Source organism: Hypanus sabinus, chromosome 24 (assembly GCF_030144855.1).
Source record: "Hypanus sabinus isolate sHypSab1 chromosome 24, sHypSab1.hap1, whole genome shotgun sequence".
Taxonomy (NCBI): Eukaryota; Metazoa; Chordata; class Chondrichthyes; order Myliobatiformes; family Dasyatidae; genus Hypanus; species Hypanus sabinus.
The window spans coordinates 8,404,214-8,416,341 of NC_082729.1; the positions used below are offsets into that span (position 1 = coordinate 8,404,214).

The following is a 12,128-nucleotide window of genomic DNA, read 5'->3' on the forward strand; positions in this document are numbered from 1 at the left end:
TGTACCTATTTGGTGTGCCTAATAATGTGGCCACCCAACTGTCGGTTCTATTTGTGAAGCGCAGGCATTTCAAAATGTCTCTGAGGCATTGTATTGCAATCTACCGCTCATAACCTTGAACTCTAAGTAAAAATGGAGTCCAGGAATTGCGTGCAATGTAAACCAGAGCAGCGATTGTAAAAAGATGCGCTTATCTTTGAGCTTCCTTGCATTCCATTGTCAAACTATTGCTGCTTGAGCACATTTGTATTATCAGCAGAAGGTTTCTCTGGAAGATTGGTATTTGAATTTCTCTGCAATTTGCTGGTCAGGACAATGGAACATTATAAGAAGGGAGATATTTCATAAAATTATATATTCTTGAGAGATTGTGCTTGGCTATATTTGATATCTTCGGAGCCCTTTTGTGTACACAGAGGGCTTTTAACATGTGCAACGCTGTTGAAATGTTCCTAATGCGAAGCCAAGAGCTCATTTTTACAAAATATTCATAAGTAGTTCTGATGATCATGATCTGAAGCCATCATTATCAGTGCAGTCAGAATAACGATCATACTGCCTTAATATTAAAGGGCCATCACATTTATAATGTAGGGCATCTGAAGCAGTGTCCCGTACAATTTAGCATGCTTGCAATAGGAAATAAATACAGTACACGCGAAGCCTGTCTCCGGAGTTTCTGTTTGTCACATATAGAGCCCTTTAAGCATGCAGTTCCATCCTGGATTTATGTTACGGTTGTTTCTCGAAGAACTTCTGTGACTCATAGGCTTGACGTTAAGCTGCTGGCATCTAGGGCAACAATGAAGATCCTCCATCTCTGGGCTTCCTTCATCACGTCAGTAGCTCAGTTTTTGCTGCTGTCAGTCATGCAGTTCCCGTGTGGAACTCGGGAATACCGTCGCACCCAGGTGTAGAAGGATTCCCCACTGCTGTTTCTGTAACAATTTTGTTTTGCCAGTCTGGGTTGTTAGACCTGAGATGAACCTCCGCAAACCTGGAGGACCGGTGGACCACTCTTTCTCTGACCTCTATCCTATGGCCTGTTTGGCATGGGTGACCCTACCAAAAGCCGAAGCACAAAGCCCTGACTCCAGCCAACAAGCTCTCTGGGTCATTGAGACATGCAAGCCTGCAAAGCACGACAAGGCTGAGCTCCTCTTGCAGGAGGGCAGGTCCTGAAGAGTTTCTGGTTCTGCAACTTTGCTGCGTTTATGCAGGTATGGATTGCTTGGAATCTGTCCAATGTTCTAAACAGACTTAAATGTTCAAATATTTTGTTTTTCCAATTTCTTTATGCTCCCTTCCCAGATGGTGAGAAAATAGTGTAGGAAAACAAAAAGCTATCTTAAATTTACAGGAACTCAGCAGGTTAGGCAGTATTTATAGGGAGGAATAAACAGTCTACATTTTGGGCTGAGACCCTTCCTTTCAAGATTCAAGATTCCAGATTGTATATTGTCATTCTTCAGTCAAGAGTCCTATAAGAGGACCATAACCTTGTTATGGTTTGGAGGCTTGTGTGCCTCAATGACCCAGAGAGCCATGCTGGCTGGAGTTGGGACTATACGATTTGGCTCTTGGTAGGGTCACCCATGCTAAACAGGTCAAAGGGTAAAGGCCAGACTAAGAGTGGTCCACCGGTCCTCCAGGTTCGGGGGTTCATCTGAGGGTTAACGACCATGACTGCCAGAACAAAATTGCTACAGAAACAGCGATGAAGAATCCTTCTACATCTGAGTGTGATGGTATTCCTGAGTCTCCACCTGGGACTTGCAGTGAAAACCGAGAGGAAGCTACTGACATGACGAAGGAAGCCCTGAACCCCGTTAGTGTTGGAGGACCTCCATTGCTGCCCTAAACACCAGTGGCATAATGGGCAGTAAGCATTTAAGTCAATACACAAGCATAAAGAAGAACAAAATGATTGCTTGTCCAGTTCCGATGCAGCATAATATGCACAAAGAACACAATAATAAAGAAACAAAACACAGTAAATTTAAAATCCTCTAAAAGAAAATGTACAAGTAATTGTTTGAATATGACTATATATAAAAAGATTAGCTATCTACATAGTCCAGTCCTGGTGGAGGGTCTCATCCCTAAGCGTTGACTGTTTATTCTTCTCCACAGATGCAGCCTGACTGGCTGAGTTCCTATAGTATTCTGTATGTGTTGCTCTGGATTTCTGCATCTGCAGAATCTCTTGTGTTTGTATATTAAATCTACATCCAAGTATTGTGTCTGTAATTTTCCCTCTTTCATCGTCCTCCACTACCAAAAACAATGTACAAACAGGCACAACGCAATATAAGTGTCCATGATTACAAATATCCTTTTTATCTTCACGCGTCCACATAAAGCAACTAAATCATCTGTGTTCAGACCTAACTTGTACAATGGCAAGTTCATTATGAAGAGAGAGTGTCTCTTTCCTCAACAAAGTTAACTTTGCTGACATCAAGGACTCCCATCATTCAGGCCATGCTCTCTCCTCGCTGCTGCCATCAGGAAGGAGGTACAGGAGCTGTAGGTCCCACTCCAGCAGGTTCAGGAACAGTTATTACCCCTCAGTTATCAGCCCCTGAGATTGTGTGGAAAATGTCACTCACTTCAACTCGGAACTGATTTCACAACCGACAGACTTATTTTCAAGAAATCTATGGTATTGTTTATTTATTTAGAGTCATAGAAAAGTACAACACAGAAACAGGCCCTTCAGCCCATCTGGTCTGTGCTGCACCATTTAAACCACCTACTCCCGTTTACCTACAGCATAATCATCCATGTACCTATCCAAACTTCTTTCAAGCATCGAAATCGAGCTCGCGTGCACCACTTGTGCTGTCAGCTCATTCCACACTCTCACCACCCTCTGAGTGAAAAGGACTTTCCTTCATGTCCCCCTTAAACTTTTCACCTTTCTCCCCTAACCCATGATCTCTATCTGTAGTTCCCAACCTCAGTGGAAAAAGCCCACTTGCAGTTACCCTATCTATAGCCCTCATAATTTGGTATACCTCTATCATTTCTCCCTTCAGTCTTCTATGTTCCAGGGAATAAAGTCCTAACCTATTCAATCTTTCATAATAATTCAGGTCCTCCAGACCTGGCAATATCCTTGTAAATGTTCTCTTTATTCATTCCATCCTTATTTATATATTCCCTGCAGTTAGGTGAACAAACCCATAAACAATACTCCAAATTAGGTCTCAGCAACATCTCACACAACTTCAATATAGTATTCCATCTCCTGTAGTCAGTACTTTAATTTATGAAAGCCAATATGTCAAAAGCTTTCATTCGCACATCAGTTGTCAATCTTTGTGTGTAGTTCTTCATTGATTCTTCTGTATTCTGTGTGCTACTGTGAATGCCTGCAAGAAAATGAATCTCAAGGTAGTATACGGTGAAGTATGAATACTTCAATGACGAATTTGCTTTGAACATTGATCTTTGAACTCTGTGATGAGTCTGCAGATCTGGATGCGCTGGAGATAAGTGGAACCAGTGGCTGAGACTCTTGGAGACACTAGACTACAGATGCCACATTCTGTTATGGGGTCTTGATTTATCCCTTAACAAATACTTCAAAGGTCAAAGTTCAAAGTACACTTATTATCAAAGTATGTATACATTATACAGCTTTGAGATTTAGACAATAGACAATAGACAGTAGGTGCAGGAGTAGGCCATTCGGCCCTTCTAGCCAGCTCTGCCATTCACTGTGATCATGGCTGATCATACACAATCAGTACCCCGTTCCTGCCCTCTCCCCATATTCCTCAACCCCGCCATCTATAAGAGTTCTATCAAACTTTCTCTTGAGTGCATCCAGAGACTTGGCTTCCACTGCCTTCTGGGGCAGAGCATTCCACATATCCACCACTCTCTGGGTGAAAAAGATTTTCCGCATCTCTGTTCTAAATAGCCTACACCTTATTCTTAAACTGTGGCCTCTAGTTCTGGACTCACCCATCAGCGGGAACATGCTTCCTACCTCCAATGTGTCCAATCCCTTAATAATCTTATGTGTTTCAATCAGATCCCCTCTCATCCTTCTAAATTCCAGTGTATACAAGCCCAGTTGCTCCAATCTTTCAACATATGACAGTCCCGCCATTCCAGGAATTAACCTTGTGAACCTACGCTGCACTCCCTCAATAGCAAGAATGTCCTTCTTCAAATTTGGAGACCAAAACTGCACACAATACTCCAGGTGGGGTCTCACCAGGGCCCTGTACAGCTGCAGAAGGACCTCTTTACTCCTATACTCAATTCCTCTTGTTATAAAAGCCAGCATGTCATTAGCTTTCTTCACTGCCTGCTGTACCTGCATGCTTGCTTTCATTGACTGATGTACGAGAACACCTGGATCTTGTTGTACTTCCCCTTTTCCTAACTTGACTCCATTTAGATAGTAATCTGCCTTCCTGTTCTTGCCACCAAAGTGGATAACCTCACATTTAACCACATTAAACTGCATCTGCCATGCATCTGCCCACTCACCCAACCTGTCCAAGTCACCCTGCATTCTCATAACATCCTCCTGACATTTCACACTTCCACCCAGCTTTGTGTCATCCTTACAGGCAGCCACATAACAAAGAAACCCCCAAAAGAACTCATTAAAAAAAGTCTGTCGAACTCCAGAGAGAAGACAAAAGAAAATGTGCAAACAATAAAAGTAAGCAAATAACATTCAGAACCGAAGCTTCACGAAAGACACAAAGCCGGACATTATTGCAGCCAGAGCAGGCTACTGCCTCAGTTCATCGCAAAGCCTAGTAAACAGTGCAGGGCAACATATGCAAGATCAGGCATTACGTCAGCAGAAGCAGGCCACAGCCTCAGTTCTGCACAGCTGAGCAGCAAGCAAAATTGAGCAGACCCGGGCAGAACTGCCCCGTCCCTCACCTCCAGTCCTATGCCTTAAGGTCCAAAACCTGATCTGAACTGGCGCATCCCTCGCCTCTGGTCCAACGGCTTAGGCTCCTAGAGGCCAAACTTCCATCTTCATACTTCTTAACTCTTTGCTTTCTAAATGCATCGGCATTTCACAACACATCACCAGCAATTACTTTATGTTGTTATAGGTTTTGAATGATGGGCATAACACACTGAATACAAGTAATAAAATCTGCCTCCGACTGCATCAGAGCTATCAGACTGAATTTATTATCAAAGTAGGTATATATCACTGAATACTACACTGAGATTTACAGTGGAGTGCAAACATCTCAGATCATTTGAATCCCAACAATTGGTTTATTGATCATTACAGAATAGCATTGGTGCTTCCCACTCCCTTCCCTCTCCCTCCCTCTCCCTCCTTCTCCCTTCCCTTTTTCCCAAACATGATTCCCCTCTCCCCACCCCCTTCCCACTCTCAGTCCACAATACAGACCCATATCAGAATCAGGTTTATCATCACTCACACATGTCAGGAAATTTGTTTATTTATGTAACAGCAGTACAGTGCAATACATAAAATTACTACAGTACTGTGTAAAAGTCTTAGGCACCTGAGCTGTATATACTGTGTGTGCCTAAGACTTTTGCACAGGACTGTATTTCATGAGGGCATTGACAGGAAAATAAAGAAAAGAATAGATTTTTTTAAAAATAAAGACTGACAGAAAAAAATTAAAGGAACAGTTAAAGAAGATGCTGAGAGAATCTACCAAAAGCTTGGTGAAAAATCTTGTCCTTGCGCCAAGTGATGCAGCAATTCAGAGTAATTGTGTTGTACCTTGTCAGGTGAAGAGGATGAGCTGAAGAGATGAACAAAAGGCCACGTGGGTGGTGTGGGATTGTATGACTGAAGCCGGTTATAAATGTACAAACAGTGAGGTCATGATGGTAGCTCTGTGATATTGAGAAGTTTGGAAATGAGTTCTTTAAGGGACCAGAACATGACTCATCTAGTAATGTCAGAGGTGATCCTACTCTACTATTTATACCTCCTGCAGTCACACCTTTTGTTATTTGACAGCCTTCACAACCTTCTCCCAGCTGGCACCACCACAATTTGTCTCACTCAATCTCTCTATTCCTGCCCTAACCTATCACAGAATGTCCTCAACATACACCTTCCTTATTATTCACCTTCTCTGTCATCCACCTTCCCTATCACTAACCTCCCCTATCATTGACCTTCCCAACTGCAGACCTTCCCTACCATAGACCTTTGTCATCAATGTTCCCTGTCATCCACCTTCCCTGTCATTAATCTTCCCAACCGCAGACCTTCCCAGCTGTAGACCTTCCTGGTCATAGACCTTCCCTGTCATCGACCTTCCTGGTTTTAGACCATCTCTTGTCATCCACCTTCCCTGTCATTAACCTCCCCAATGATAGACCTTTTCTGTCATCCAACTTCCTGGTCATAGACCTTCCCAGTCATCCATCTTCACTGTCATTAACCAATTGGGCAAAAAGCCCAATTCTGCTCCTATATCTTATGGTCTTATGATTAAGCATCAACTTAATTCATTTACAGTACTGTGCCAAAAGCCTTAGGCATGTTAGGTTTTTTATCTGGTTTCAGATGAATGGCCTCCATAGGTCCCCAATATCAACGTCATCAAGGCTGTCTGGGATTACCTGGAGAAACAGAAGCAGGCAAGACAGCCAAAGTCCGCAGAGGAACTGTGGCAAGTTCCCCAGGGTGCTTGGAACAACCTACCAACTGACTTCCTTATAAAACAACACGACAATGTACCTAAGACAATTGATCCAGTTTTAAAGGCAAAGGATGGTCACATCAAATTTTAATTTGATTTCTTTTTTTTTGGTTTATTGCTCATTATAGAAAAATTTCTGATTTCATTTTGTTATCTTTGAAAGCATCTTCGCCTAAAACTTCTGTGTATCGCATATTCCATATACAGTTATATATATAAAGAACTTAATGTGCTCTGTTGGTCAAAGTCAAAATAAAATTTATTATCAGAGTACAGTACGTATACGTCACCACATACAACCCTGAGATTCATTTTCCTGCAGGCATACTCAGCAAATCTACAGAATAGTAACTATAACGGGATCAGTGAAAGATCAACCAGAGTGCAGAAGACAACAAACTGTGCAAATGCAAATATAAATAAATAGAAATAGATAATGAGAGCATGAGATAAAAAGACCTTAAAGTGAGATCATTGGTTGTGGGAACATCTCAGTCGATGAGCATTGTTATCTTCTTTTGTTCAAGAGCCTGATGGTTGAGGGGTAGTGACTGTTCTTGAACCTGGTGGTGTGAGTCCTGGGGCTCTTGTACCTTCAACCTGATGGCAGCCACAAGAGAAGAGCGTGGCCTGGGTGGTGAGGATCTCTGATGATGGATGCTGCTCTACTTCGACAGCATTTCGTGTTGATGTGCTCAATGGTTTGGAGGGCTTTACCCATGAAGTACTGGGCCAACTCTATTACCTTTTGCAGGATTTTCCATTCAAAGGCAATTGGTGCTTCCATTTGAGGCTGTGATACAGCCAGCCTGTCAGTTAAAGATGACATGCCAAAACTCCACAGACTCCTCAAGAAGTAGAGACACTGTCATGCTTTCTCTGCAATTAAATTTACATGATGGGTGTGACAAAAAAACAGCAGTCAACCATTACGAAGACTAAGAATGATAAAAAAAAATGTTCAAACTACAGATATGGAATGACATGTGCATAAATGCAGAAAGACCAGCATGTACTTACAAAATAAACAGCGTTATAAAAAGTGGTTTAAAGCGTTTACAATGCAGTGATGGGGGTGGGGGGGGGGGAGGAATAGGTTGCAGGGGATGGGCCGCTAACTGGAATGGTTGATTAGTCCAAATCAAAATTTAATTTTGAGTGGGTATCGCCGAAGGTTTAATTACAAATCTCTCTTTTACAGGTTGAGATTGAAAAGCTGGATTATCATCACTACCTGCCTCTTTTCTTCGACGGCCTCTGTGAGACCAGTCACCCATACGAGTTCTTTGCCAGACAGGGAGTCCACGACATGCTGGAACATGGTGGAACAAAGATCCTTCCTGTCATCCCCCAGCTTATCATCCCTATCAAAAGTAAGGATTTGTTTCATGTTGGGGCTCCCTGAGGGGTTCAGAAAGGAACCGTTAGATGTATAAGATGCTGAGGGGCATTGATCGTGCGGATAGCCAGAGGCTTTTCCCCAGGGCTGAAATGGCTAACACGAGGGGGCATAGTTTCAAGATGCTTGGAAATAGGAGCTGAGGGGATGTCAGGGTTAAGTTTTTCACACAGAGAGTGGTGGGTGAGGTCTTTTAAGAGCCTCTTAGATAGGAACCTGAAGAAGAAGAAAGCCCTTAACTCCGAGTGGAGTCATCAGGACGCCGTCGTGATGGCAGTTTTTTTCAGCCAAGGCCGAGTCACTAGCTTGACGCTCGACCCAGCACGGATGGAAAGCGTGCAAGGGAGCCGGCTGGATTCGAACTCGTGAGCCTTCACTTCAAAGTCCGGCGCTGATGCCACTACATCACCAGCCAGCCAAGATAGGTACATGGAGCTTAGGAAAAATAGAGGGCTACGTGCTAGGGAAGTTCTAGGCGGTTTCTAGAGTAGGTACATGGTCGGCACAACATTGTGGGCCGAAGGGCCTGTAATGTGCTGTAGATTTCTAAGTTCTAGAAGTGACAATCTTAGCAACACACCCAAAATGCTGGAGGATCTCAGCAGGGCATGCAGAATAAACAATCAACACTTCGGACCCAGGCTCTTTATCAGGACTGGAAAGGGAGGGCAGAAATCAGAGTAAGAAATAGAAGGTGGCAGTCGATAGGTGCAAACTGGGAGGGGGGAGGGGATGAAGTGAAGAGCTGGGAAGTTGATTGGTGAAAGAGATAAAGGGCTGGAGATGGGGGAATCTGATAAGGAGAGGAGTACCAGGGGGAGGCGATGGGTAGGTAAATAGATAACGCAAAAGAGGAAAACGGGAATGAGCAATGCTGATGGGTGTGGGGCAATTACTGGAAGTTTGTGAAAGCAATGTTCATGCCATCAGGTCGGAATGGGAATATGAAGTAGAATTGAAATGGGTGGCCACCGGGAGATCCCGCCTTTTCTGGAGGATGAAGAGTAGGAGCTCAGCAAGGCAGTCTCCCACTCTACTCCACATCAGGTCTCACCAATATACAGGGAGCACTGGATAGTGTAGATGGCCCTAACAGTCTCGCAGGTGAGGTGTCGCCTCACCTGGAAGGACTGTTTGGGGAGTGATTGGGTGTTTGTGAAGTGGCGACCTTGTTTGAATTCTGAAACCTCTCCGTTCCGTGCACACACAGAGAAAAGAAATGGAAAAGTAATGAATGTGCTTAATTTCGGTTTATTACCAACGCACTATAAGCCATCTGGAGTTCCGCAGAAAATTTCCTGCTCTGAATAGGTTTTCAGTGAGATTTATGACAACTTAATGGTGGAAACTGGGGAGTTACGAATAGCAAGGACCCAAGTAAAAACAGCATGAGAAATAGGTACTGCAACATTTATAGGATTTTGACTGACATTGTGGGCTTTTCTCTTTGTCACATTATGATTGTGTGGCTTGGTACTATTATACTTCACTACCACACCAGCCTCAGAATCAGTCCCTGTAATTGCCTTGTTTCCAACTATTGGCTCAGATTGATAAGCCGAGGCTTCTAATGGCAGCCACCACATTACACGTAGTCACATAAAGCTCTCTGCGCGCACACTGAGTAATGAAGATTACTGTGTTTTCCCAGGATTGCTGGTCAGAAAGCTGCTTCGTCCCTATTACTGAAGATTTACTCGGGTGTTTCTGAGTGCATAGGTAGCTTCTTGTTCAGCGGTAATCAAACCTTGACATAAAAAACTAGAATGGAGCTTCTGAGGGCTGAGGTTCATCAAAAGGTGCATTGTTTTGACCAATTGTGCTTATTTAGTTGAAGATCTAGTCTTATTACCACAGCCGAACTATATTTAGATTAGCTTTTGAAACTCATTCACAGAGGCTGGCTACCAGTGGCTGGGCCTAATCAAAGTTCAAAAAAATTCGAAGTTCAAAGTGAAATTTATTATCAGGATACATACATGTCACCACATACAACCCTGAGATCCATTTTCCTGCGGGCATACTCAGCAAATCTACAGAATAGTAACTATAACAGGATCAGTGAAAGAGAAAATAGATCATAGGAGACAACAAACTGTCAATGCAATTATAAGTAATTAGCAATAAATATCAAGAGCATTAAATAACAAGATAAAGAGTCCTTAAAGGGACTGGGAATGGCCTGTACTGGTTGTGGGAACATCTCAATAGATGAGTGCAGTAATCTTTTGTTCAAGACCCTGATGGTTGAGGGGTAGTAACTGTTCTTGAACCTGGTGGTGCGAGTCCTGAGGCTCTTGCACCTTCTACCTGATGACAGCAGCGAGAAAAGAGAATGGCCTGGGTGGTGAGGATCTTTAATGATGGATGCTGCTTTCCTACGACAATGTTTCATGTAGATGTGCTCAATGGTTGGGCATCTAACCACACTTGAGGAAGTGGTAGGGTATCAGCTTCTTGAACTGCTGAAGGCCACATGGTCAACACAGCTGGGGTATTTTATTGTCTTGATGAACTGAAGGAAAGCTGATATATTTGCTGATCATTGGTGTTTTTCCATTTTGACCGTTGTGCTCTTTGACAGCAGAGAGGACAAGTTTGAGTGGTAGCGTTAGTTCAGTGGCAGGTGTGGCACCCTACACCCCCAAAATAATCTTTCTACGTCTGAAATATCCTGGGTTACAGTTATTCCACTTACGGACACCCCACTCATGAGCAAAATACCATGTTATAAGATTCAAAAGTCTGACATGTATAGATCTGTTCATTCTAGAAACGGCAGAGTTAGATTTCACCCATAGTGTTCACTCTCTCTCCCCCACTCTCTCCTTCTTTCCACCTTTCCTCTCTCCTGTCTTTGTCTCTCTATGTATCTCTCTAGCTCGCTCCTCTCTCCCTTTCTCTCCCTCCCCTTCTCCCCTCCTCTTTCTTGTCTTTGTCTCTCTGCCTTTTCCCCCTTTCTGTCCCCTCCTCTCTTCCTCTCCTCCTCTCTCCTGTCTTTGTCTCTTCCCCCCCTCTCTCTCTTTGCCACTTCTTTCTCTCTATCTCTTTCTCTCTTTGTTTCTGCGCTCTCTGTCTTTGCTCTTTCCCCCGGTCTCTCGCTCTCTCTCTCTCTCTCTCTCTCTCTCTCTCTCCCTCTCTCTGTCCATCCCACCCCACTTTTAGTAACTGTTCTCTCTCATCAGATTTATGTGCATCCGAAGCCATTCTTTACAATTCCGTGGAGGTGTGGTTACCATCACAACCAATTTTTCAGTATTTTCTGATTTAACAGATTAGATTGATTTACGGGTGTCCATAAAAATGGAATCTGGCTTTTACCTGGGAGTGACTAACCACACAGATCAGTTCTCAGTTTGAAGTGCTGAATGTGCCTCTTTCATTGCCCTAGAAAGTGAGGGACAAATCATCTGAGTCCATTTTCATTTTAGATTTATGCTGTTACTTGATTACAAATTACTTGCTAGTATTTTTTTCATTCATTAACAGGATTTGTTATAACTGACAAGATAGAATTAAAAAAAGTAAATTTTATTATCAGAGTACATACATGTCACCAAATACAACCCTGAGATTCATTATTGTGCGGGCCAACTCAGCAAATCTATAGAATATTGATCAATATAACAAGATCAACAAAAATCAACCGGAGTGCAGAAGACAACAAACTGTGCAAATGTGAATATAAATAAATAGCAATAAATAACAAGAACTTGAGGTAATGAGATGAAGAGTCCTTAGAGTGAGGTCATTGGTTGTGGGAGCATTTCAATGACGAGCCATGGTATCTGGATATCATTCCTAAAAGGAATTTGTGTGTTTTCTCCATGATTGCATGGATCTCCTCCGAGTGCTCCGGTTTCCTCCCACATTGCGATGGCGTGCCAATTGGGATTAGTAAATCGTGGCCAAGCCGGTGTGGGCACCGGAAACGTGGCGACACTTGCGGGCTGCCCCCAGCGTATTCTCGGACTGCGTTGGTCATTTCACGGAACATTTCAAAGTCTCAATGTACATGTGAATGAAAGGAGCTAGTTATTAGG

General features: G+C 43.2%; 1 protein-coding gene across 1 annotated transcript in view; it reads left to right on the forward strand.

The window, feature by feature from the left end:
• The first annotated feature begins 1,804 nt into the window (after positions 1-1,804).
• The window catches only part of LOC132380627 (parkin coregulated gene protein-like), a 175,821-nt gene continuing 165,497 nt past the window's right edge, over positions 1,805-12,128 (forward strand). The window contains exons 1-3 of the mRNA XM_059949567.1: positions 1,805-1,828; positions 6,568-6,624; positions 7,888-8,059. Of these exons, the coding sequence (XP_059805550.1) occupies positions 1,805-1,828; positions 6,568-6,624; positions 7,888-8,059 (253 nt within the window). The remainder of the gene's footprint in view (positions 1,829-6,567; positions 6,625-7,887; positions 8,060-12,128) is intronic.